Source organism: Cervus elaphus, chromosome 28, assembly GCF_910594005.1.
Source record: "Cervus elaphus chromosome 28, mCerEla1.1, whole genome shotgun sequence".
In the NCBI taxonomy this organism is placed as follows: domain Eukaryota; kingdom Metazoa; phylum Chordata; class Mammalia; order Artiodactyla; family Cervidae; genus Cervus; species Cervus elaphus.
Window position 1 is genome coordinate 41,028,154 of NC_057842.1, and position 27,483 is coordinate 41,055,636.

The window sequence follows — 27,483 nt, forward strand, 5'->3', positions numbered from 1 at the left end:
TTACAAATTTCAAAATGAGCTTTTCTTAATCAGTCTCCTAAGATACTCTTAGGCCAGCATGATTTTGATTGTGATTACCAGTCAGCTTGTTTTGGGAAAAAAAAAAAGGAAAAAAGAGGCCATTAAATTTTCCTGTTTGGTTGACAGGGAAGTCTAATCAGAACAGGGATTACTATCCATGGACAAAATCCTGCCTGTCCCCTGTTATAAATGAAATTTTATTGGAACACAGCCATGGCCATTCACTTAAGTACTGTCTGTGACTGCTTTCAGGCTACGACAACAGAGTTCCATAGTTATAGCAGAGACAGTATAGCCCCCAAAGCCTAAAATATGTACTGTATGCCACTTAACAGAAAAAAAAATTTTTCAGACCCCAGAATAAGGAATGGCACATATTAGTCTTTCTATTGTTGAAAACGGATCTACAAAACCAGAAGTCATTTTGTTACAGATAGACTAACAAGATTTTAGAAGCACAGTTAATTCAGATCGCAAATCTGGGCTCTTAAAATATAGAAGAAAATGTGGGAAAACAATAAAAGAAATGTTGGAATACAGAGGACTTAATGTTTAGTGAAGTTTTAAGTTCTGTGAGAGCTTAGATTTAGAGCACCAAACACTGGCTGTTACAGAAGCACCTACCTTAGTTATAAAGTCCCTTCTTACATAGTTGGAAAATAGCCAATTCCACAAAGTTTTGCTATAGTGTCTTTAAAAGCAAGCAGTTATGCCGTGACAAGTTCAGTGGAAAATTTTTTGAAACCTGTTTACATAGGCTTATTCTTCCAATGGCAGTCTTTGTTCCTACTGAATTTGTTGCCTTAATTCAGTTTCACATAACAATAATAGGGAACATTCAGAAAGTAGGGATATTTTATTTCTTTGGATCCACGTTGCCTGGAAATAGCTAATATCCAGAATCCCAAATCATTTAGTAAGGTTTCGAAGCAGCATAGCTCTTGTTAATTTGAGAAAGACATTCTTAAGAGAATCTTGCGTGGAACTCTTTGGAGTATGGGCTTCCTGGTGGCTCAGAGGTTAAAGCGTCTGCCTGCAATGCAGGAGACCTGGGTTCGATCCCTGGGTCAGGAAGATCCCCTGGAGAAGGAAATGGCAACCCCCTCCAGTATTCTTGCCTGGAGAATCCCATGGACAGAGGAGCCTGGTAGGCTACAGTCCAAGGAGTCGCAAAGAGTCGAGCAGGACTGAGCGACTTCACTTTCACTTTTCAGAAATGCCTCAAGACTGAAGTTGAATCTTCCTCTTAACTAGGCCACTGAAGAGATGAAAAAACCTGAGTCTGTAGTACCAGCTACTTAGGCTTCTTTTATGAGGGAGAATCCACTAATGCTCACTTCACTATTTTAGGGTGTTTCCTCACACATGAATCTAATCATTAGGGGAGTGAGGGTAGACTAGTTTATCTGAGGGACTGTTCATCTATATGGTCCCACACATTTGTGTGGGATAGAGCTAATGGAAGGAAATAAATAAAAACAGTCTGTATCTTGTCAAGATCAAGCAATGCTATAGCAGAGCTACAAATTTTACAGTAATAAAAGACATACTGTTGCCAAAAAGACATTGACTCTCATTCATTTTCACACATTTCTCTTTGTTTTAACTTTTGCGTCTTATTTTATCTTGTTTCTGTGACACTTATTCTGTATTAGAGCTGTTAGAGCTCTGCCAAGAATTCCTTATGCTCTTCAGGAGATTGTTCTTGAGAAAGGGTGGTGAGTAAGGCACTGAGCCATCCCTCGCTGCTGGAGAACTAGATGGAGGTACATCTGTTTTGATGTAGTGACTACAGCTTTGAGTGGGACTTCGGATCCTTCAGGGTAGGAAAGTGCAGTAAGCTGGGGACTCTCTAAGTCCTTCTGTAACCTTGGTGGTGGTGCCTTAGTTGTATCCGAGTCCCTCTGTTTTCATAGATATGTTTTTTCAGATATTCGGGGCTTTCACACCATTCCTTCTCCTTAAGCAACTATTCTGTTTTGCTGGAAGCTCTTGCATTCATTTAATAAAATGTCTATTAAGCACATATGTTTTGTGCTGGATCCTGGGGATTTTATGATCATTGAAACACAGCATCAGGTCCCAAAGAGTTTGCAGTCAGATGGGAGAGTCAGATAAAGAAACAGGTGCTAATAGTACAAAATAAAAACTGAGGAATTAAGAATTAAGGAAGCCAGTATTAATTTCAAAAAAAATATTGAACCAGAATGGTTAAATGGGAAGAGCATTGGTTTTAGATTTTGTTGATCTGTTTTTTTTGTTGTTGTTGTTGATCTGTTTTTAAATCCTGATTTAATTACCTAATAGGTATGTTATTTTACTAAAGTTAACCTTTGTGATACTTGCAAGGTTGTTCTAAGTTTTAGAAATAAATGCATGTAAAGCACTTGATGTCCAATGCCTGTTGAATAAATCATTTCTGTTTTTTTTCTAAATCACACACCACAAATTTTTATAGTTCCAAAACCTATAAATAGATCATTTCTCTGGCCCCTACTCCACAAGAGATATGAAAAGAGGATATTTTAAATGTCTAAATGAACTTTGTAAACATCCTCCCTATGAGGAAACTATTAGAAATGAAATCTTATAATTATTTCTTTTAAAATGTATCTAAATTTCCATTATTAAGATATTGATTAAAATTAGTGTCTTAAGAGCTTAACAATATTATTTGTAAAATATGCTAGTAATTCTGTAATCATTGGTCTTAGATTTTATTTGTCAACTTAAAAAGGGAATACATTTCTGTCTCCTCACCTCCCTGGAGCGCTCTGTGGTTTAGCATGCCAGTTACTTTTAACCAAACTGTGGTTTATATCCAGAAGTTGTAATGGTTATAATCTTTTTTCATGAGATGTTCAAAAAACATTAAAATAGATAATCAGTAAATTGATAAATATATTTTAAGATTTTATTACAACTTGAATTTTTTCTATTTAAAGAATTAAAAGCTGCAATATTTAGAAAATAGTATCATGCTGCATGATGACTCAGACAGTTAAGACTCTGTCTGCAATGCTAGGAGATCTGGTTCGATCCCTGGGTCAGGAAGATCCCCTGGAGGAGGAAATGGCAACCCACTCCAGTATTCTTGCTTGGAAAATTCCATGGACAGAGAAGACTGGCGGGTTACAGTCCATGGAGCCACAAAGAATGGGATACTACTGAGCAACTAACACTTTCACTTTCATTGTGTTGTATTTAGAATGAAACAGAATAAAGAATTCACTTTTCAATGAAAGAGTTTTTTTATCTCTTTGAAATTAAGTAACATAAAGTTAGAAATTGAAATTGGTCTAACAGCAACACAATTTGTAGTTCTTCGAAAATGTCAGAGTTATTTAGCTCAAATCTGAATACTGCACTGAGGAGGGCACAGATCTTATTCCATTAATGTAACCTTTGCAGTTTTGCTACACTTTATAACTATTCCAGATTTATTTGTTAATTCTGTTACAGCTGTCCCTTAAAAATAAGACAAACATATTATTCACTATAAAAATTATAAATACAAGATATCAACAGAACATGAAACTCTTTTGTATGTATTTTATGTAAATCTCTCTAAATTATAAATTGGAAATAGTGATCAAACAAAAACTTTTCTGAAGAAAGAAAAAGCCAGGAAACAAGAGTGGGATAAGAGGTGGGGGAGAAGCCTTAGGATAGTGTTGGCAGGGCAGTACATAATAGCGACAGAATGAGAAAATGGGTGTGTTCTTCCATCACTGCTGTTTTCCTCTGTGTTTGTATTGGACAAATGGCACATGCCCAGGGGGAACAAGGGACAATGTTCTGAGGACAGGAACTGCTTTTATACAGTCCTGCCAGATTCATGAGAGTAATAGTGCATCTGCTTTTTGTTACTTAACCTTGTCACGGATACATTACTGTTTCTGTAGCACTTTGTTTAGTGGGTTCTCACTCACATGACCTTCCTCATCATGGCTGTATGGGATTGTTTGTTGGCAAATCAGCACCATTTGCCCTTCCTGCACCTTTTTTTTTTTCCTTTCTGCACCTTGCCTAATATGATGACTTCCTGGAAAGTGTGCATGCTTGTTTTTTTCCCTTATTGTGTCTTCCCTGTTCCACTTCACCAAATGTGCAATTTAGATATCCAGAAGTCCATTAGAGACAATTGATCTGTAGGGATTGTCTTTTGTTTTTGTCTGTTTTGATTTTCTTTTCCTAACAGCAGAATTTCATTTTTGCTCTTCCCAACTACCCCCTCTCCATAGCAAAATTCCACCCACTGGAATGTGAAGATAGACATTAACTGATTTATTTAGTAAACTTTCAGTGAATTTTTGTAAGCTTCATAACACTGTGTTATGTGGTATTATAGGGCAGTTTGGTGAAGTACATAAAAGTAGTTAGATTGTGAAGATGAAGTATTCCAACATATTTTCACCAAAACTACTATTTAAACCATACTCTAATGCTTATATTTATAAAATGCTTCCAAATGTTCTGTTGTGAGATATAGTCAATACAGGTGGCTTTAACTATGGGTTAGTTTCTTCAGCCCTTCCCTCAGATAAGCTGGGCTGTCATTAGACCATTTAAAGGACTTGTATTTTGAGCTTTGTAATGTTAAGGTTTTAAAATGCATCTCCAGTCTAAACTTTACAATGTGTGTTACATTTTAGGTCAGAAGACATGTCTTCATCTGCATGGCATCTTTCCTTACCTCTATGTGCCATATGATGGTTATGGACAGCAGCCAGAAAGCTATCTGTCTCAGATGGCATTCAGTATGGACAGAGCACTTAATGTGGCTTTAGGCAATCCATCTTCCACTGCTCAGCACGTGTTCAAGGTGTCATTAGTATCGGGAATGTAAGTATATGATAACATCTTTTTAAATTTCTATTTCTTTGTATTTATATTGTTATTCCAGTTAAAAGAAAATATATCCAATTCAGATATACTCTGTTCATTTTTCCCTTAATTCTACTCTAATGGAACTGGGATGAAATTTCTTAGTATAACCTTTTAAAATCAGTTTTTATTGCAATGAAAGATAAATGGTTAACAGTGATTTTTGTTTTAACTTTTTCCACTTCTCTGCTTCCTAGAACTGTAGAAATTCATCATTTCTACATTAATGTAGAAATTGATGTAATTCATTCATCAACTACTTACTGAGCACCTTTTATGTGCCAGGCACTCTTCTAGGTGCTTGGGATATGCTGGTGAACAAAACAAAGATCCTTGCCCCTGTGGAAGTTACACTGTAGTAATGCAAAACCAATGGGAAATAACCAGTGAATATAATATGAAATAAATTTATTGACTTATTACGTGATACTTAGTGCTGTACAATAAAATATGTAGAGCAAGATAAGAAGGATCATTAGTGTGGGTTAGAGAAGTAGACTGGTGTCAGTTTTCTATAGGGTGATCAGGGAAGGTGTCATTGACAGGGTAAATGACGTTTGAGCAAAGACTTGAAGGTGGGGGATGGGAACAAAATGGAGACCAGCTGACTGGAGCAGAGGGAAAGGAGAGTGGACAAAAGGAGATGAGCGAGATACAAGAGGATGGAAATCATGCTGGCCAGTGGATCCCCAGAATCCGTTTTACCTGATTTGACACCATGAGAATGCACTATCAGATCTCCAAATACGAGGAACATAATTGAACAATGGCCCCAGCTACTGCGCTGAAATCCATTTATCATCCCATGTAAGCTGAAGCCATTTTTCATAGGCTTCTCCCACCCAGTGGCTGAGCAAGTAAGAATACTAAGACATGGAGAAGGAAATGGCAACCCACTCCAGTATTCTTGCCTGGAAGAGTCCATGGACAGAGGAGCCTGGCGGGCTGCAGTCCATGGGTCACATGACTGAGCACGTGTGCACGAGGGTGGAGGGAGACGGGTGGGGAGCAGTAAAGTGGGAGAACTGAAAAACAAGAATACTGAGACAGTCCTGTTTGTGGGAGACACTTGGGGAGCCTTTCTGAACTTTCAGTAGACTCACATTGCAATAGAAGACACTTCCACTCATCTTCCCTCTCTCTCCCCTTCACTTAGATCGGACCTGTATCTAAGTCTGGTGGCTTTCCCACTCTCTCGTCAGGTCTTCCTCATATTCTTTCACAGGTGTTTCCACTAATTTCTTGCTTATTTAGACTTGAACTTCTTGAAGGACTTCAGACTAACACAGTTGAGAACTTAGTAAAAACACATTCTTTGCTCTGATCCTAGACCTAATGAATCATATACTCTAGTTGTGGGGCTCAGAAATTTGTGAGTCTTGCTGCTGATTCTGATGCGTATTCAAGCTTGAGAACCACTGAAGTAGGCTATTCTAAGGCCATTGGTTTCTGTTCTGAGCTATTTGATTTTGAGCAGCCATGATCTAACTTTGAAAGGGTTACTTTAGCCTGTGTAAAGAATAGATTGTAGGAGCACAAGAGTTGAATAGGGAGAACATTAGGACTCTTGTTTCATTAATATGGGTGAGAAAATATGAATGCTTGAACAAGGGTAGTAGCAGGGGTGTAGTGAGAACTGGTCAGCTTCTAGATCTATTCTGAGAGTTGAATCCTCAAGATTTGCTCTCTGATTGAATGAGGCTCGTGAGAAAAATCAGGGATGACTGTGAAACTTTGAGTTGGTGCAGATAGAGCAGGCTGGCAGGAAAGTTTGGAGCTAATACTGGAACATATGAGTTGAATGTATCTCCATGAAATCCATCTTAAATCTGTCTACTTCCACCTGAATCCAGGTTTTCCTCTGGACTACCAGTGTCCTTTTAATTGAGTTTTCTTCTTCTGTTCTTATCTCACCCCAGAGCTACAGAAGTAATGTAAATTGGGTACTTTTAAAATCATTTAAAATCCTTGAGTGGCTTCATATTGTTTATAGAATAAAATTTAAGCTTCTAACCACAGCCTATGTGATTTGACGCCTGCCTGATCTGACACCTATCGTCTGCCTAGCTAGACGCCTGTTTCTGTTCCATCCAGAAACACTGGACTTCTTACAGTTTCTCTGATATACTGAGCTCTTGCCCACCTTTGTACATGCAATTTGCTTTCCTCGAGTGCTCTACCCTTCTCCAGTACTTCAAATCCTTCACCTCTCCAGAGAACTTTTTTGACTTCCCTTCTTAAAATAGGTTGATGTTTTTGTTTTGTATCTTTAGCCCGTTCTTTGTTTCCTTTTGTACTTAACTATTCTTGTTGTAGTCACTAAGTCATATCCTACTCTTTGTGACCCCATGACTGTAGCCCTCCAGGCCTCTCTGCCCATGGGGTTTTCCAGGCAAGAACGCTGGAGTGGGTTGCCATTTCCTTCTCCAGGGAGTACTTACTATAGTTTCCAGTTATTTTAATTTTTTGTTTATTAGTTCTTATGCTTTTCTCGCACCAGCATGTAAGTTTCATGAGAAAAAAGACCATGTTTGTCCGTCATTATATCCCTTACACCTTGTATGGTGTTGAGCACTTAGTAGAGAAGGCTCAATAACTATTTGATAGAATAAATGAATCAGGTGAAGGTTCACACCCCTCCTATGATAGCAACAATTAGGTTAAAGATAATCATCAGCTTTATATTCTACATTTTTTATGTTTAATGATTTCTGAGGACTTTGCTATACATATTCTCATTTCAAAGTTGAATCTCCAAACAACCTAGTGGAACAAATAATGAGTCACCAACCTTTTTGTATTTTTGATGGGCATTTGTTAAAAGCATAGCCATATTTTTAAGAGCAGTTAATAGAAATCTAGAAACCTGGAGGCAAAGATGAGCTATTTAGTCTAATTTGTGACTGCTTCTCTCTTTTTTCTCCTGTTCTGATGTTTTGTTTGTTTTCTTTATGTAGGTCCCCTTCCCCCTTACCATGCGTCGTAGCTTCTGTGAGGCCTTTACTCCTTCAATATTGCGTGTGTACTTAGGGTAGACAAAGTTGCATATAGCTGTCTAATTAAAATTTGTACGAACTTAATTCCAGTCTTCCTAGACTGTGCATTATCCTGAAGCTAGGTTAAGAGAGAGGAAGGACCATGACCTTAGGCTCATTTCAGGGGTTCCCTGCCACTTAGCTACCATGATTCTAGAAAATAATCTATAAAAAGATTCTTAGTCTGTCTAAATTAATTAAGTGTTTTAAACTATCATTTTCCTTCTCATTATTATATTAAAAAACTAACTCCAATTATCAGGTGCAACTTTTAAAGTATAAACATATCTACCTTAGACTTAAATATAAACATATTTACCTTAGACTCTGCTCCATTCTACTTTCTTTCTTCCAGAGAGTCTCCCTGTTGAGAAATTCTTTCGGCAAAATCAAGTAAAGTCAACAGTAGCAAGTAAGGATTGCAGTAGGAAGTAAGGATTCCAGGTTAAATTATACAGAGACTCTCTTGGCTAGAAGAAGCTAAACTCTCTTGAGTTTATAGAATGTCCAGGCTATATTTTGAGGCAGAATACATAGAAAAGCAGAATCCTAGATTTACAAAGAATTGTAGAAATTTGATAGTCTTGTATTCAGCTTTTGAAATTTATAAGATTCTAACTGTCAAAGCCTGAAAATCTTTAGCAAAAACAAGGATAACATGGACCACACCAGTGCAGATTTAACTCTTCATTTCCATTTATCTGGCTAAAAGTGTCCCTAACCCCTATATCTTTAGACAAAGAGCTATGTTTATGTGTATGAAAAATACCAAAGCAGGAGGAATAAAGAGTTGAATTTTGCTAGTGAAAGAGAATGAGATCATTCATGTATCTTTCACCCTTCATAGCAACAAAAATGGGGTGAACAGCATCAAACTGGACAGGAAGTGGTTTTTTGTTTTTTTTTTTTTGAAGAGGGGGTAAAGGGTCGGGGATAGGGAATGAGGGTCAGTGCAGGCCTTTCAGAGGAGGTGAGTTTAAGCAAAGGCCTGACTGCAGATTGAAAGTAAGCCTTGCAGTGGTTCAGGGCAGAACTTACTTTACAGGCAGAGGAAGTGGCAAGTTACTTGAAAGTGGATCAAGTTAGAAGGGGTTGAAATGTTTGGAATGGCTGGAGGAAAAAAGATGAGTGGGTATGAGATAAGATTGAAGTGAGTGCGCCATCGAGCGACTGCACCACATGCACATCTACCCCATCGTCATCTTCATCCACTACAAGAGCGCCAAGCACATCAAGGAGCAGAGAGACCCCACCTACCTGAAGGACAAGGTGACTCAGAGGCATTCCAAAGAGCAGTTTGAGACGGCTCAGAAGATTGAACAGGAGTACAGCAGGTACTTCACAGGGGTCGTCCAGGGAGGAGCCCTGTCGAGCATTTGCACTCAGATCTTGGCCGTGGTCAATCAAGAGCAAAATAAAGTCCTGTGGATCCCAGCCTGCCCTCTCTAGAGCACAGCGCTGGGAACGGCTGTAGCTTGGCCTCCAGCCCCACCGCCCGGCGCAGCTCTTTGCAGTGACTACAGATAGACACCTCTGTGTGTAAACATGGAGGGGAGGGATCCTTGAACCAGGGCTCCAGAAGCACCTCCTCTGTAGATGGAAGGCCACAGACGGACGGGATCCGGACCCCGGCCAGCGGACTGTGCTTCTCCCACATGTGTGTGCTTTAGGACAGAGACTGTGGGGTGTGGGACTCGACACCAACCTTCCTTGTAGCCAGCTCAACAGAGATGCTGCAAAGAGAACCCTTCAGATCACAAGTTTACAAGCCTTTTCTAAGTATTCGGTTGCTGATGTTTACTTGAACGGCTCCACATTGCCGCTGCCCAGCCCCGCCCTCCTCCTCACTGTGGCTTTCATGTTGGTTTTCTGCCCGCTTTCAGCGAGACGGCTCTGGAACCTCTCTGGGGGCCGCTTTGCTCCGGGAGGCTCTTGTCAGGGGGACCAGAGCTCTGATGAACGCCCTGCTCCTCGGGGGCCCCTCTCCTGGAAGGCCCCTGTGACTGCGGCTGCTTCGGAGCTAGTGCCTTCGTGGGGCTGCGTGCTCTCCTCCTGCACCTAAGAAGGCGACTTCCGCCGTCTTGTAGGCGCATCCCTCAGACGTCGTCTTCTGCCTTCTGCCACCTCTTGCTTCTCATCCACCTGTGTTCATGATTCCAGCGTTCTCTCTGATCCTCAGAGCTTCATGGGTTCCCTGTGACACAACCAATTCTGGGCAGGGTGTCAGGCTGGGGCTGAGACGTGCCACTGGGTCCTCCTTAGGTTCTGTGAATAGTGACAGCCTTTACCAGTGCAGATTTTGCAGAGTAATTCCCAAATGCTTTACAGTGGGGCAGGCACATCAGCTCTGTTTGATCTAAAAACAATTCGTATTTCAGACTCTGAATAGAGAGCTCTTACGGAAGCTTAAGGATCAATGTGGTCACTGTTAAAATTCAAGAAAGAGAAACTGGGATCTATCTAGTCTTGGCTTCAGCTCTCGCAACATGAGCAGAGCTCCACGAGGATGTCTTTGTTTTGTTTTGTTTTGTTTTTTAACGCATCTGATGCCAGATGTTCCTGGCTGAAGATTTGATGTGGTTCCTCCTTAAACTGTGCGTCCTGTTAATAATAGGTACTGTACGGGGCTCCGGGTAAGTGTCACTGGGGTAGGACCTCTATTTTAATACTGTTCCTAACATTTCATTTTACTAGCAAGAAATCGCTGATTTCATTTTATTCTTTGTAATTCTAGACACTAGATTATAGTTTAGCCATACTGACATTTTTTTAAAAAGGGATATATTTTCTTGCACAGTTGTTCGCAAGGAGACACGTTTCAGTCTCAGTGCTGCCCTTCATTTCACAGGTACACGTGTTCTGGCTCAGACAGCTGGGACCAACCGCAGGCCGTCGCGGGGTTTCGCTGGCACCCGCGAGGCCACTGCTCTGGGCGGCTGGGGTTGGCACAGAGATGGTACAGTGTGCACGGGTACTGTTCGGACAGACTGGGGTTTTCTGTACTAAAACCTTCCTTTGTATCAAAAGTTAAACAGACTTTAGTACAATAAATAAAGGTCAATTTCTGTAAAAAAAAAAAAAAAAAAAGATTGAAGTGAGTGGCAAGAATGAGACAAAGACCTTTTAAGACTTTTTCTTTCTAATAGAAATTCCTTTACAGAAAACGTACAGATGATTCTGACCTAAAGGCTTAGAATAGCTTATTTTTTTTAAGTTATTTAAATATGCCTCAAATGACTGTGTTGTCAACTTCTATACTTGAGGGCTACTACACTATCAGACATGACAGAGAGAAAATGGTATTCTAATGAGGGTAAGTTCTATCTAGTGCCCATCATAAGGGGAAAATACATATTTTTTTTAATGAAAAGAAACTGAGTTTATCCACCTAAAGATTTAACCAACTACTTATTTATAGACAAACTCTAGACAAATACTTTCTATTTTGCCTATAAATTCAGACCTGTTTACATATTGTTTCTGATTATATAATCTTTGAAAATGGTAGTATGTTTATTAGAGTTTCAGATCTTCCTGAAATAATATAACATGATAGCTCAACTTATTCCTTCTTGCATTGAGGACTTGTTTCTCCTTCTGTCATACAGATTTTTGCTTCTCTCTTTCCCCACTGCAGCTGACTGATACCCTGAATTGAACCCAGCCTCAATATAAATAGGTTATTAGTAAGGCCATGATCTTTTCAATCTCTTAAATTGTGTCTGCACAGTTTTCAGTTTCATTTGATTTGGGTGTGTGTTTTATACACACACACACACATATGTACATATGTATAACAGGTAAGTTGTCTCTCCTTAGTGAAGTTGTAAAATTAATTTTGATGTTCAAATTAATAATAGAGACAAATAAGGAGAAGAGATACAAATGCAATTTGTATCCTTTGTCAGTTAAAGAATTTTGTTGATAAAGAGCTTTAGTTTCTGACAGAAAAAAATGGGGGAAAGTGTCAGAAGGAAGGTCTGTGTTTCACATGCATGGCCTGAGTAGAGCCACTTTTTAATGGAGCCATGATGGTTGAAATTAAAGTATAAATAGTTTGCTATTCCTTTTTATCCCCAGGTTTTTTAAAGTGGTATTTTTAAACTTTTTAAAAGAAGTAACAAGATTTCGTGTGTTATGAAATAGGACATTGTGGTAGGTTTAATTGAAAAGTCTTGGAGGTTTTTTGTTTTGTTTTTTTGGGGGAGGTGGTTGATAATGTTCAATATAAGTAATTAGGCCAGCTAAGTCCAATTAGGGCAGTAAGTTGCTTTATTTCATCTCTGATGAAAATAAATTGAAGTATCTATTTCTTGTATTTCAGGCCTTTTTATGGTTATCATGAGAAGGAAAGACACTTTATGAAGATTTATCTTTACAATCCTGCAATGGTGAAAAGGTAAAAAGATAAGTGAAATAAAAATATGAACAACTATCACTTAAGTATTTTAATAATAAAAAGAAAATCTAGAAGAAAGGCCTGTATAGTTTGTAGCACTATTAAAGAGTCCAAAATATGTACATATATGTGTAAAGAGAGAGAGATCCATAGCTTGGACTGTAGGAAGGATATTTTAAGGGTAAGGGACCTTGTTTTATACCCCTTAACTGATTCTTTTCTGCTTTAAATTTAGTGAATTTGTAGAAGTTGATAGAGGGGTGATTGACTGCCTTGTATAATCCTAGTACCTTGCTAGCCAGACCGTATGTTTAATACCAAGAGAAATTTGTTCTTTAGTTTCAAAGCAAGGAGAAATGTGTGAGAGTGAGGCCATTGTGGGAGAGCTTTCTACTGTGAAAGCTTTCTACTTAACCCCTTTTCAGTACTTTTTTTTTTTCCTGATGAGATAGGTGATGATACTAACATTTTTCCATATTGTTTAATGAAATATATTACCATTTAGAAGATTTATATAACTTAGTGAATGTATATTTTCCAAATGACGAGGGCAAGACATTAGAAAATTATGCATGGGTAAAAATAAAGTGTTAGGTAGATCAGTAGATTTTTATGTAACAGAGTTCATTGTAACATAAAAGTTACATATGTAACAAAAAGTTCATTGATATGGTTTCCACGTTGTTGCTAAACTTTAAGAAACCACCATCCCCATTGCATGTCCATGTAATAATAACAAAGATCAACATTTACCTGAAAAGGCTATTCAGGTACTTTTCCTGTTTTCAATTATGATCTGTGTAAGGCTGGTTTTTCTTTATATGTTTCAATGAAACAGTATTTCAGAATACATTGAATTGAAGCAGACATGAGAATCCAGCTGTCTTCTATTAAAACAGATTTGCAAAGATGTAAAATAATTGTTTTTTCTCACTAAATTGTTTTTGTTTTGAAAAATACAGATTTTTTTAAATAAAACAATGTTATTTATGTTAATGTATCTTGGGTTTATTGCTATTTTTAAATTAGTAAATGAGTCTCTTAAAATTTTCTGTTTTAACTTGATTTGGTAATTATCAATAGATACAAACCACATAAACAAAAGCTTTTTGATGCTAGCAGTAATTTTTAAGAATGAAAAGGAGTCCTAGGGCTAAAAAACTTGAGAACCATTGGAATAAAGCGCTCTTTAATTTCTGTCAGAGATTCTTAAAATCTATTCACAGCTGTTCTCTACTTCTCACTGCCTATTAGGGCAGAAGAGATTTACCCCTACCTTTAAAAAGCTCACGATCCACTCCTTTTGACCCTTTCCTTTCATCTATCAGTTATCCCCTCTCCCTTTCCACACCATTTAAACAATAATAAGAGTTAACTTTACACATGCACACATTCACACTCAGAGTCGTTCATACTCCCAGCTGCTCTCCTGGAAGAATTTAGCTACACTTTGTGTGTCCAGTATCTTACCTCCCGTTTGCTGTTTAACTCAGCTCCAGTTCTGCTCGCCAGTTTAGCCATTCCACTCAAATTGCCTGCCTTAATCAACGACCTCAGTCTTGTTAAATCCAGTTAACACCTCTTACCTTTTGACCTCATGTCCATCAGTGCTTACACTACCTTAAAATAAGGTTGCTTTGGTGTAAACGTTTTTCTAGTTTTCCTCATACCTGTCTGGTCATTCATATTTATATCATTTTGTTGGTTCCTCTTTTAACATATATGTGGTTGGTGCTTGGACTTTTGTCTTGGTCATTTCTCTTTTTCTCTGTATGTGTTCCCCTCACTTTACAGGCTTATGTACTGCCATGGTTTTTGTTTTAATCCAGATGCATTTGGCTTCCAAATGTGTATCAATAGCTTAAATTTTCCTTCAGAGCTCTTGATCAGTGTATCAGACCATCTATTGGATAAATAGAATAGCACTATAGTTAAGAGGGCTTAAGTCAGAAAAAACTGGAGTTGAATTTTAGCTCTTCCACTTTTTAATTTGTATGTCTTTGGGTATGTTTTTGATCTAAGACTCAACTTCCTTGTTTATAAAATGGAGATAATAGTAGTTACCATAGTTTTGTAATATTACTTGAGATTAAGCATTTAGAGCACCTAAGTTTAGACAATTGTGCCTAATACACAGTGCCTCAAAATATGTTTGCTATCTCTCATCTATTAATAAAATTATCCTTAACCTCATCTTTATTACTCATTTCTAATATTTTCATAGAAATCTACCTGAACATTCCAGTATACCTCCAGTTTGTCTAAAACCAGTCAACTTGAGTTTGTTTAAAGCCAAATTTGTCTTTATTCCTTCTCCAAATAAAAATCCACAAATAAACCTATTTTCTTCCAATCTGTTCTGTTTCAATAAATGCAGCACCACCAACTTGCTGCTTAACCTAGGTATTATCCTCAACTTATATTCTATCTCACCCTCTGCATCTAATTAGTCATCAAGGCCTGACCATTTTATTCCTCATATGCTTCCTGAATCACTACATTTCCTTGATCCTTGTTAAAGCCACCATCATCTTCCTTTTTTCACAGTACCCTCTCACTTTCTGTCTCTAGTGTTTTGCTTTCTTTAGCTAACCTGGTCATTTCAATTTTCTTGCTGTCTTCACTTGACAGGCAAATTCTACTACCTCTTCAAATGCGTTAGTAGGCTCTGCGTGATCTGACTCCTCATTACCTCTCTACTCTCCCACCACCACCACCATAGCCTCTGTCACTAAGCCTCACTCAGTGGTTTTAGTTCCTGAATAACCATGTTTTCTTGTGACCCTTTACATGTGCAGTTTTATTTGGATGAAATGGTCCTTCTCGTCTGAGAAAAAGTATTTCTAGTTCATTGTTCTGCTTAGAGACTTCTCTCCAAGAAGGCTATGCAGAAACTGCAGTCTGCTTATTGTCCCTCCTAGATGTTTTATATACTCCCCCTGCATAGCACTTTATGTTATTTATAATTGCCTATTGTTTGTACCCCCAATATGAAGGACAAATTACTCAGAGAAGAAAAATACCAAAAGTGGTAACATCTCTGTGTGGTGGATTGAGTCATTTGTCCTCTTTTTAGAATTACTGTATAATCTTTTCAAAATTTTTTTCTGGATTTTTAAAAGAAAAATATATCTTAAAAGCCTTTCTTCGGACATGTTAGCTTTTTCAGTATAGTTAGCATTAAATTGGTTTTAGAAGTCAAAATGTTCTTCATTTAAGACATTCTTTCTCATTTTCTCTCAGAGCTTACAGCTTACTTTAAAACTTGATTTAAACTTTCAGTTGCCAAAATAAATTTTGAGTAAAATTGAAATGAAAATTTTGTGTGGTAATGTTTTGTTCTCTATATTTGTATAACCATTATTTCACTTAACATTTTAGGAAACATAATTTTATGGTATAACTTTTTTTCTAATTTAGGATATGTGAACTTTTGCAAAGTGGAGCCATAATGAATAAATTTTATCAGCCTCATGAAGCGCATATTCCCTACCTCCTGCAGCTCTTCATTGACTACAATCTGTATGGAATGAATTTAATAAATCTGGCTGCTGTCAAGTTCCGAAAAGCAAGGAGGAAAAGTAAGGTTAATTTCACGAGTTCAAATTAAAGCTTTGAAACAAGTATTATGTAATTGATGATTTATAAAATAATGTGTACTTAAAAGTAAGTGCTGAGTGGATAAGGAATAGAAAGAAATATGCAAAAATATCTTAGACTTTATCAGGAAAAGAATCTCAATATTTTTTGGTAACACCTTTATTCCTTACAGTTCTCTTGTTTAAAATGGACAGCTCTGGTTTTTAATATATTCAGAGTTGTGCATCCATCACCACAGTCAAATTTAGAACATTTTTCAGCACCTCTAAAGGAAGCCCTTATAGTCTTTAGCAATCTCCTGCAGTCCTCCCATGCCTTCACCTCTTAGCAATGGTTAATCTCCCTCTGTCTCTATGTCTGCACATTCTGCACATCTCATTTAAATGGAATCATATGTTGGTTTCACTTAGCCTGATGTTTTCAGGGTTCATCCATGTCATAGCATGTATCAGTATTTCATTCCTTTTTACAACCAGCTAATACTCTGTTGTGTGAATATACTACATTGTTTACTGATTCATCAATGACAGACATCTGGGGTTCCTTCTTTTGGCTATTATGAACAATGCTGCTATGAACATTAATGTACAAATATTCATATAGCCATATGTTTTCATTTCTCTTGGGCATATACCTAGGAATAGAATTTCTGGTTAAAATAGTCTAGCATCTTTTGCATTTTATTCTGGCTGGATTCCTTCTCTTCTACTTAAGATAAAGTAAAACCAGCATTTTTCCTGCAATTCTGTTGTCCTTTCTGTTATGATTTTTTTCTTTTCTTTCATTGCCAAACTTATTTTAAAACCAAAAGTTTGCATATTTTTCTCTTGTTGTTTACCAGCTGTTCTTTTTTGGCTTAACTGTTTGCACTTCTTCTGCCATACCCAAGCTGTGCTCTGAAAAATAACCAGGGAGGATTTTTTCCCTTGGAATGATGGGTTAGGTTAATAGGATCCATCTTCTCACAAAAACCAATTTAAGAGCTAGGTAAGGTTTTTTTGTTTTTGTTGTTTTATCTTAAATGTATCACAAAGATTGTAAACAGTAAAGAAGTACTGGCCAAAAGAGGAACTAGAATGCTGAAAACAGCCTTTGCCCTGAGGGGTTTTGCTAATCCTGGCTGCCTCCGTTCAGACAGCCTTACTAGGTGAGGGAACTAGAAACAGCAATTCAGGACCTGCTGGACAGGTTGGAATCCTCCACAGAGGGAGGTAGGGTTTCAAAAGAGATATGCCCAAAGTAGGAAGTGGAACCACTTTGAGGCGTTTCAGCCCAGTTTGAGTCTCCTGGGACTAAAAAAGACTGCCAAATCTAGAACTTTGCCTTAGGTGGTGAAATCATTGGATATCCATAAATAAGAATGAGAGCCCAGGACTTCCCTGGCGGTACAGTGGCTAGGAATCCACCTTCCGGTGCAGGGAACACAGGTTTAATCCCTGGCCCAGGAAGATTCTACATACCACAGAGCAGCTAGACCTGTGAGTCAACAGCTGCTGAAGCCCACACGCCCTAGGGCCTGTGCTCTGCAACAAGAGAAACCACTGCAATGAGAAGCCCATGCACCACAATGAAGAGTAGCCCTCACTCACTGCAACTAGAGAAAGCTGGCACAGCAAAGAAGACCCAAGGCAATGAAAAGGAAATAAAAAACCAGACGAACAGATAATAAAAAAATAACAATAAGAGAGCTCAGACACATTCCACATCCATTAACTCAAAATGGATCACAGACTTAAATGTAAAATTATCAGACTTCTAGAAGAAAACAATGAGAAAATCTGCCAAACAAGTTGATTTTGTTAAAGTTAAAAACTTTCTATAAAAAGTAATATTAGAAAAATGAAAAGGTAAGTCACAGACTGGAAGAGAATATTTTCAAATTATACATCTGATAAAATACTTATATCTAGAATATATAAAGCGTTAATCACTCAGTCGTGTCCAACTCTGCAACCTCATGGACTGTAGCCCACAGGGCTTCTCTGTCCATGGGATTCTCCAGGTATGAATACTGGAGTGGGTTGACATTTCCTTCTCCAAGAATATATAAAGAACTCTTAAAACTCAGTAATAGGAAAGCAAACAGCCCCATTAAAAATGGCCAAAAGACGTGAACAGAAATTTCAACAAAGAGGATACAAGGATGGCAAATGTAGGAAAAGATGATTTTCAGCATTCTATATCATTAAGGGAAATACATATTAAAACCACAGAGGACTACCATTACACATTATTAGAACGGATAATATCCAAAAAACTAGCAGTAAACAAATGCTGGTAAGAATGAGAACCTCAGCTCTCACTCATTGCTTGTGGGAAGGCAAAATAGTGCAGTCACTTTGGAAGACAGTTTGCCCGTTTCTTGTAATGTAAAATACAGACTTACTATAGGACCGAGCAATTACACTCTGTATGTTTCCCCAGTGATTTAAAACGTAAGTCCACCGAAATGTTACGTGGCAGCCTGGATGGGAGGGGAGCTGGGGGAGAATGGATACATGTATATGTGTGGCTGAGTCCCTTCAGTGTTCACCTGAAACTCTTACAACATTGTTTGTCAACTGGCTATACCCCAGTGCAGAGAAGAAAACCTGTGTCCACCCAAAAACCTGTATGCAGATGTTTATAATGGCTTTTGCTAAAAATCCAAAGTGACCAAGATGTCCACTCAGTGGGGGCCTTGGATAAACAGTTATATACCAGTGCAGTGGAATACTGTTTATCAGTGAAACACATCATGATATTGATTCCTATAGCATTGATGAAAGTTGAATTCATTTACTAAGTGAAAGCCAGACCTGAAAGACTACAAGTTGTATGTGCATATGTGTTAGTCATTTAGTTGTATCTGACTCTTTGTGACCTTATGGACTGTAGCCCACCAGGCTCCTCTGTGCATGGAATTCTCCAGGCAAGAATACTGGAATGGGTTGCCATTACCTTCTCCAGGGGATCTTCCTGACCTGGGGATCGAACCTGGGTCTCCTCCATTGCAGACAGCTTTTACCATCTGAGCAACCAGGGACATATACAAATTGTATGATTTTATTCATGTAACATTCTGGTAAAGATGAAACTACAGAAATGGAAAATATATTAGTGGTTGCCAAGAATTGGAGAAGAGTAGAATATTGATTACAAAACAAATATATAGGGGAACTTTTCAGATGAATTATTCTGCATGTTACTTGCATGGTGGTATAATTTTCTACAGTCATCAAATCTGTAAAAATATACCCTAACCAAGTATTGATGGTCAGCAGCCCCAGTCATTGGATATAGTGTTATTTGGATATCATGTCCCCACTTTTACGGTGTGATCATCATGGTATTCTTCATAAAAATACCTCATTGTGGTATTCTTCACGAAAACTCATAATGACAATCTAGTCATAAGAAAAACATTGACAAACCCGGATTGAAGGACATTCTGTAGGTTACCTAGCCAGTAATCGTGACTGTTGATGTCATGAAAAATGAGGAAAGACTGAGAAATAGAGCAGAGGAGACTAGGAACACATGATAACTAACTGCAGTGAGGTATCCTCCTTTAGATCCCTGAAACAGAAAATGGACAGTAGTGGGTAAACTGGTGAAATTTAAATTAAGTGCGTAGTAGTTAATAAGAATGTACCTGTATCAGTTTCTTTGACAGATGTACTGTGGTAACATAAAATGTTAACAGTGGGAAGGATGTGATAAGCAGTATTCAGAAACCATACTATCCTTGTAACGTTTCTGTATCTAAAATTCTTCCAAAGTAAAAAGGTTATTGGGGGAACAACAGGTTGGTTATCAGTGTCAAATATAGCTGGGAGTACAAGAAGGATTGAGGAATGGAGAATGTTTTATTAGAGAATGTGCAGGAGGTATTTATAGGAAAAGGATGTCCTTTTTACAAAAGTTTGTTTGAAAAGGCATGAGAAGAGTCTTAATTAGCAAATATATGTAAGCCATTTACTTTAGTTATAAAAGTTAGATGAGTATTGGAAGGTACAACTGGAAGGCAGAAATTTATGAAATTTCTTTGGGGAAAATTAAAAGAGAAATTTCAAGTATGATGAAATAAAATTTGTGTTTTAATTTATCATTACTAAATAAACCTTCAAGTTTTTGTTTTGTTCAAAAAAAATAGATTAAAGATTATACTGAAATGGAAAGAGTAGGTGACTTATTTTTTGTATTACATTTTATCATGTTATCTCATATATATAATTAAATGGACAATAAACTTATTATAAATATATATGCATAACTTAATATTTTAATCTTGTAAAACAAGATAATGTAATCTATAATGTAGTCTTTTGAAAGTAAATTTAAAAGTGAAAAATATTTAGAAATTTTAGTATTATGTATGCATATACCATTTTGTGTTAGTTATATACTCAGTTGTCAAATGAAATGGAAATATTATTAAAGTGAAGTATATAGAAGTACTTACTTAGACTAAATATTTTTTAGATCAGAGGCATTTTTTACTGTTCTCCATAGTGACTTTATATTACATTTTTAACATCCAGAGTTGAAAAGAATGACAAATATATTTATAAAATAAAATAATGCAAAAAATGGAGATAAAGTGTGAATTTTAATACTGTGATAGGTAACTTGGTAATTAGTAAACATGTAGATTATTCATTCATGTAAATTTATTAGAAAATAATTGTTTTGTAATTTACAACTTAAAAAGTATTTCATATAAATATTCTTGTCACATAACACCAAAGCCTTCAAAAACTTCTGAAGGTAGATAGAACCACTTACGTGGTTTGATACATGTTTTGTTAAAGTAGCAAAGATGGTAAGTCTAATTAATTACATAATTTTGTGATCAAGCTCACCAAATAAGTATTAAATTTAGTTGAAGAGGTTTGCAAATTTAGTGTCTTTCTTACACATTATTGTTAATCAGATATCCTCCAATATAAAATGAGAAGTTAAAAAAATGCTTTATGTTGGGATTCTTTCTTTGGCACTCATTCAAGCTTTGTTTATCTGAAAATTTAAATTCCTCGTAAGAGATCACAAAAAGATTGCCAACATTTAGAGACCATTTCCAAAGCATGGCCCCTGGACTCTGTTTATGCATCTGGGATAACTAAGCAGAAGTGTAGTTCTCTCCAGCTACTGGTCAAATTATATTTGCATTTGCCCCAGCTTTCCGCTCGCTGTTACTGCCATTACTTTTGGAATGCATTGTGTTGTTTTCTTTTTATTCAAGGATTAGTATTAAAGTATGTTTTGAATTTTATCTGGAATCTGGTTTCTACTAGAATTTTAGTTGAGGCTCATACAGAATACCCTAGGAATTTAGATTAAAGTCTACAAAAATTCTTAGTTTTTTTTTTAAATGAAGTTTTAAGCACACCTATCGCTATAGTGTGTTTAAATATATCATACTTTTATTCTAGTATGAGAGTATTAAAAAAAAAAAAGTATTGTGACCATTTCTCTTCCATATCCATGTATTGCAGATACTCCCCCCTCCCCGGCCTCCATTTGGAATCCTTATTCTCCACTATGCAAATGCCTTCCAGTATGTTTATGAATTTTTAGGATACAGTTTTAGGAACTAGTCATGTGGGTTGTATACTAATTTACCTAAAGAGTAACTATATGCACATTGAAAGTGGAACTTAACCCTTTTGCCTTTTTATTTCTAGGTGATCCATTGCATCCAACTGGGTCTTGCAAGGATCGGCTACCAGGAAAAAATTCCCTTACTGCTACTTTATTTCGGTGGGAAGAAGGCGAAATACCAAGGTTAGTTGATGTTGTAAAGGAAAAGAAAACTATGTACATAAGTCCTACTCTATTCAGAAATCAGTGGTTAGCATAATTTATTTTATAATTGTTTCTTTGTAAGTTTATCAAAAAAGCAAATCTCAACATTAGTATGTTACATGGATCATAGATTTCAAAAATAAACTATGAAAATAGGTTAAAAATATACCTAGTTATTACCTAATTAATAAAAAGAATCTGAATATAAGTTTTTATACTTCTCTCCAACATCTATCTTGTTTGTACATTCTAAATTGACATCCTACAACTTGTCAAGTGGGCTTCCCTGGTGTCTCAGAGAGTAGAGAATCCACCTGCAATGCAGGAGACCTGGGTTTGATCCCTGGGTCAGGTAGCTCCCCTGGAGAAGGGAATGACTACGCACTCTAGTATTCTTGTGTGGAGAATCCCATGGACATTGGAGCCTGGCTGCCTGCAGTCCATGAGGTAGCAAAAAGTCAGACTTGACTGAGTGACTAAGCACACACACACACACAACTTGTCAAGTAAAAATCATATAATGAAAAAGCAATTTAAAACCTAAATAGCAGGACTTCCCTGGTTGTCCAGTGATAAAGACTTCCACTGCAGGGGGGTTCCATTCCTGGTCAGGGAACTAAGATCCCATATGTTACATGGCCCAGGAAATAAATATTTAAATCAATAGGTAAACCAATCAATCCTAAATGGAAAATATTTTTAATAAAAATAACTCCTAAATTTTTCTGAATATTTGTGAGAAAAAAAGTAGGTTACTGTAGTGTACATGAGTAATACAATTTGTCATTTCTTTTGACTGTTTAGTATTTATTAGACTCTTGGAGAAGGTAAAATATTCCAAAGGCTTAGATTTCCCTATTATAAAGTAGATATATAATCAGTACCTGTCAAAATTATCATAATATCTTAATCTACATAAAAGTAGAGGATTTTTGTTTTATACCAAAAAGTTGTTGCCCAAGCTTTCTTGATTCTTTTGTTGATCATTTGGGCATTGATGGGGTGGTGTGGTATCCTCTTTTTCACTACATATATGTCACCTGATAAGTTTTAAGCTTTTTTTTTTTTTTTTAATGAAGGATGCAAAGTAGAAGTAGTCGGTTAAATGACTTTTTTTATTTCATGATAAAATGTGAATTTATTAATCGGTTGAAGATAAGCTGTCATAAGAATATTTGTTTAGAGCTTAATTTATACAGTTTAAATTACTAATATGTTCTTCACAGAATTTCCATATTATAGAATTACTTTGGCTTTTTAAGACCTAACATTAAGACTCTCATTAAATAACGATAGAAGTATGTTGATTTATGACTAATATTATGCCAGAATGAGACTTCAAAGACTTCCAAGTGGACAGTGACTTGTCTTAACCTCTGGATTCAGTTAGCAAATGTCAGGACTTTTTGGTAAAGTCATACACATATACATACATATGTACTTCTAGGGTCCTCAGATACAGCAGAATTGTTTTTATAATTGTGTTGAAATGGTATTAATTTTCGAGAGAGTGTTATTTAATGCATCAAATTCAAGTTCTCATTAGTCCAGAACAAAGTGACCGACAAGCTGTTTTCTGGCTCGTTTTTGTGCCTGTGGTATTGTTCCTCTATCTCTCTAAAATTGGAACAAGTAAGCTTAACCCAAGGATTTGACCTACTCACTAGATCCATTGGTTTTCAAAGTTCTATATTTAGGAAGTTGTTTTTTGCATGATCAACTCAAATCAAGATTTATTTGTATTGGAAGCCTTTTTCAGCAAGCATCTTTCTGGTTAGGTCGTAAGACTATATAGTAAAGCTTCACTGGTTAGGAGTTAGTTTAAAGAACTCTATGTATGATAATGAAAAGTTTGAATTATTACTTTTAAAAAGCATAGATGAGCTTCCCTATTGGCTCGGTGGTAAAGAATCTGCCTGCTGGTGCAAGAGACACAGGTTCAATCCTTGGGTTAGAAAGATCCCCTGGAGAAGGAAATGACAACCCTTTCTAGTTCTTGCCTGGAAAATCCCATGGACAGAGGAACCTGGTGAGCTGTAGTCCATGGGGTCACAGAGAGTTGGAAATTACTGAGCACAGTACAGTACAGAGCAAAGATATGAAATGGCAAACTAGTGAAATTAGGCAAGGTATTCAGAACTAGAATTTATAATAAATGTAGGTTGGCTATATATTTTTGTCCCATACTTTTAGGCTTCTTGTATTAAACATGAAAATCTATCATTTCATCAAATGCAAATAATGAAACATTATAAAAATTTTTGCCAAATCAGTATTCTTAAATTTTATTAGTAATACTTTTACCCCCACTGTGAGCACCTTCCTCTGGGTACCTTTTTTTAACCCCAAGTGTTTTCTATTCCTTCACAAACATTAGTTCAAGGGATGAAACAAATAGCAACAAACGCAATGAGATGAGAGTGCTGAGTTTGCAAGTCTACTAGCCTTACCTGCTGTGGTGGTGGTGGTGTTGCTAAGTCATGACCAACTCTTTCCCAACCCTGTGGACTGTAGCCCACTAGGCTCTTGTGTCCATGAAATTTCCCATGTGAGAATACTGGTATGGGTTGCCATTTCCTTCTCCAGGGAATCTTCCTGACCCAGGGATTGAACCTACATCTCCTGCATTGGCAGGCGGGTTCTTTTCCATTGAGCCACCAGGGAAGCCCTGCTGACTCATTGTAAATTACCACATATCATGGACCTTCAGTCATTTGCCAGAGTGTTGAATTCACAAAGGTCAAATCCACTGCAGTAATCTCAACCTGGCTGCCCATCAGAATGATCTGAAGAGACTTTTTTAAATTACAGATGTCTAACCCTTCAGTGACTGTAATTTGTGGGTCTGTTGTGTTAAGCTGTGAATAGAAATATTCAGAGAGGTACAGTTGCCTAATAACCATTGTATGGCTTATCTACCTTTCATAATTAAAATGAATGGCCTACATGTATTTGCAGGCTCAAATTTATTTTAATTTTTAAAAAAATTATTTCTAATTGGAGAATTATTGCTTTACAATATTGTATTGGTCTCTTCCACATATAAATATGAATCAGCCATAGTTAAACATATGTCCCCTCCCTCTTCAACCTCCTGCCCACTTCACATTGTATCCCACCCCTCTATGTTCTTTTTTCTATTTACTGAAAGCAGTTTTTTAATTTCTGAAAACTACTTCCTAAAAGATGGTGCTGTTAAAGTGCTGCACTCACTATGCCGGCGATTTTGGAAAACTCAGCAGTGGCCACAGATTTGGAAAAGGTCAGTTTTCATTCCATTCCTAAAGAAGGGCAATGCCAAAGAGTGTTCAAACTACTGCACAATTGCATTCAATTCACATGATAGCAAAGTAATGCTCAAAATCCTTCAAGCTAGGTCTCAATAGTATGTGAACCAAGAACTTCCAGATGTTCAAGCTGGATTTAGAAAAGGCAAAGGAACCAGAGATCAAATTGCCAACATCCATTGAATCATAGAAAATGCTAGAGAATTCCAGTAAAACATCTACTTTTGCTTCATTGACTACGCTAAAGCCTTTGACTGTGTAGATCACAACAAACTGGAAAATTCTTAAAGAGATGGGAATACCAGACCACCTGACCTGCCTCCTGTGAAACCTTCATGCAGGTCAAGAAGCAACAGTTAGAATCGGACATGAACAATGAACTAGTTACTCATCGGGAAAGGAGTACATCAAGGCTGTGTATTGTCACCCTGCTTTTTTAACTTATATGCAGAGTACATCATGTGAAATGCTGGGCTGGATGAAGCACAAGCTGGAATCAAGATTGTGGGGAGAAATATCAATAACCTCAGATATGCAGATGACACCACTTTTATGGCAGAAAGTGAAGAAGAATTAAAGAGCCTCTTGATGAAGATGAAAGAGGAGAGGGAAAAAGCTGGCTTAAAACTCAACATTCTGTAAACAAAGATCATGGCATCCGGTTCCATCACTTCATGGCATATAGATGGGGAAATGATGGAAACGGTGATAGACTTTTATTTTCTTGGGCTCCAAAATCACTGTGGACAGAGATTGCAGCCATGAAATTAAAAGATGCTTGCTCCTTGGAAGAAAAGCAATGACAAACCTAGACAACGTATTAAAAAGCAGAGACATTACTTCACCTACAAAGGGCCAAACGTGCTGTGCTTAATTACTCAGTCGTGTCCACCTCTTTGCGACCCCATGGACGGTAACCCACCAGGCTCATCTGTCCATGGGGGTTCTCCAGGCAAGAATACTAGAGTGGGTTGCCATGCCCTTCTCCAGAGGTTCTTCCCAACCCAGGAATCAAATCCAGGTCTCCCACATGGCAGGCAGATTCTTTACCGTCTGAGCCACCAGGGAAGCTTAGACATGTATGGATATGAGAGCTGGACAATAAAAAAGGCTGAGAGCACTGAAAAAATTGATGCATTCAAACTGTGGTGCTGGAGAAGACTCTTGAGAGTCCCTTGGACTACAAGGAGGTCAAATCAATCAATCCTAAAAGGACATCAACCCTGAATATTCATTGAAAGGACTGATGCTGAAGCTGAAGCTCCAGTACTTTCGCCACCTGATGGGAAGAGCTGACCTGTTGAAAAGACCCTGATGCTAGGGAAAAATTGAGGGCAGGAGGAGAGGGGAATGACAGAGAGTGAGACGGCTGGATGGCACCACTGACTCAATGAGTTTGAGGAAATTCATTTACAGGAGATGGTGAAAGGTAGGGAAGCCTGGCTTGCTTCAGTTTATGGGGTCGCAAAGAGTTGGACAGAGTTGAGCGGCTGATCAGCAACAACACCCTTCCCCTAGTAACACCTCCTATTCTGAATGTCCGAAGTAGTTTTTAGTAAGGGCAAGAAATATTTTAAGTTTCTGCTGTGAAATTGCATTTTTAAATATTTCCTCCCTTTGTCACGAATGATCTACTCCTGGAAAATTCACCCTTGAAGTTTATAATATAATTCTTTGAAAATTGTGAAACAGTATAAAGGAGAAAACTACTGGCCAAAACTATTTTATCTGTTACTTTTTTCATTTCATGGCATAACTTATTTTGTTAAGTTAGACAAGCTGTATTGAGAATTACTTTTTCTGAAACTTAAAGAGATGGATATACTGTGATAGTTTGACAAACATGTCCCTCCTCAGTGGTAAAAAGATATATGTGTGCTGTGTCTGTATATCTGTATCTATATACGTGTATAGATAAATTATGAAAATTCTTTGTTTTAACAAATTAATAGCTTATGTTCCATTAAAATTTATACCTATGGCTGATTCATGTGGAGGTTTGACAAAAAACAACAAAATTCTGTAAAGCAATTATCCTTCAAATAAAAAATAAATTTTAAAAAATAAACTTAATTTCTTAGGTATGGACAATGGAGAATGAGTTTTGTTAATATGTTTCTCTTAAAACATGACCCTATGGTATCACCTCTTTTCCTAGCTGTGATCCCAATACTGGACTTGGGTGGTTTCGCAATTCTCATGTTATAGAAAGTTTTAAAGCATTCCCCAGCTCAGTAGTAGTTGTTGAAGGCAGGGAGAGCAATATCACTTGCCCACTTTTATGTGTATCTCCCCTCAACTCTTGTTATATATTTCCTCCTAATTTTTAAAAACCATCTTTTTTAATTTTTAAAAGCCATCTTTTTAATAATTGGTGAGATAGATGCCTCTGGGCAAGTAATTGCATATGTGTATGGTTTTTGATGAGTCCCCTCTCTTGTCTCTCTACTGTCTTAAAACCAGCTTG

The 27,483-nt window shown here is 37.2% G+C and overlaps 1 protein-coding gene across 3 annotated transcripts in view; it reads left to right on the top strand.

Annotated features, from left to right (window-relative positions):
- Nucleotides 1–27,483, top strand: part of REV3L (REV3 like, DNA directed polymerase zeta catalytic subunit) — a 176,732-nt gene that overhangs the window by 54,648 nt on the left and 94,601 nt on the right. For all 3 annotated transcript variants that reach the window (XM_043890411.1, XM_043890412.1, XM_043890413.1), the window contains 4 exons: nt 4,677–4,866; nt 12,268–12,342; nt 15,763–15,923; nt 21,609–21,708. In XM_043890411.1, the coding sequence (XP_043746346.1) occupies nt 4,677–4,866; nt 12,268–12,342; nt 15,763–15,923; nt 21,609–21,708 (526 nt within the window). The remainder of the gene's footprint in view (nt 1–4,676; nt 4,867–12,267; nt 12,343–15,762; nt 15,924–21,608; nt 21,709–27,483) is intronic.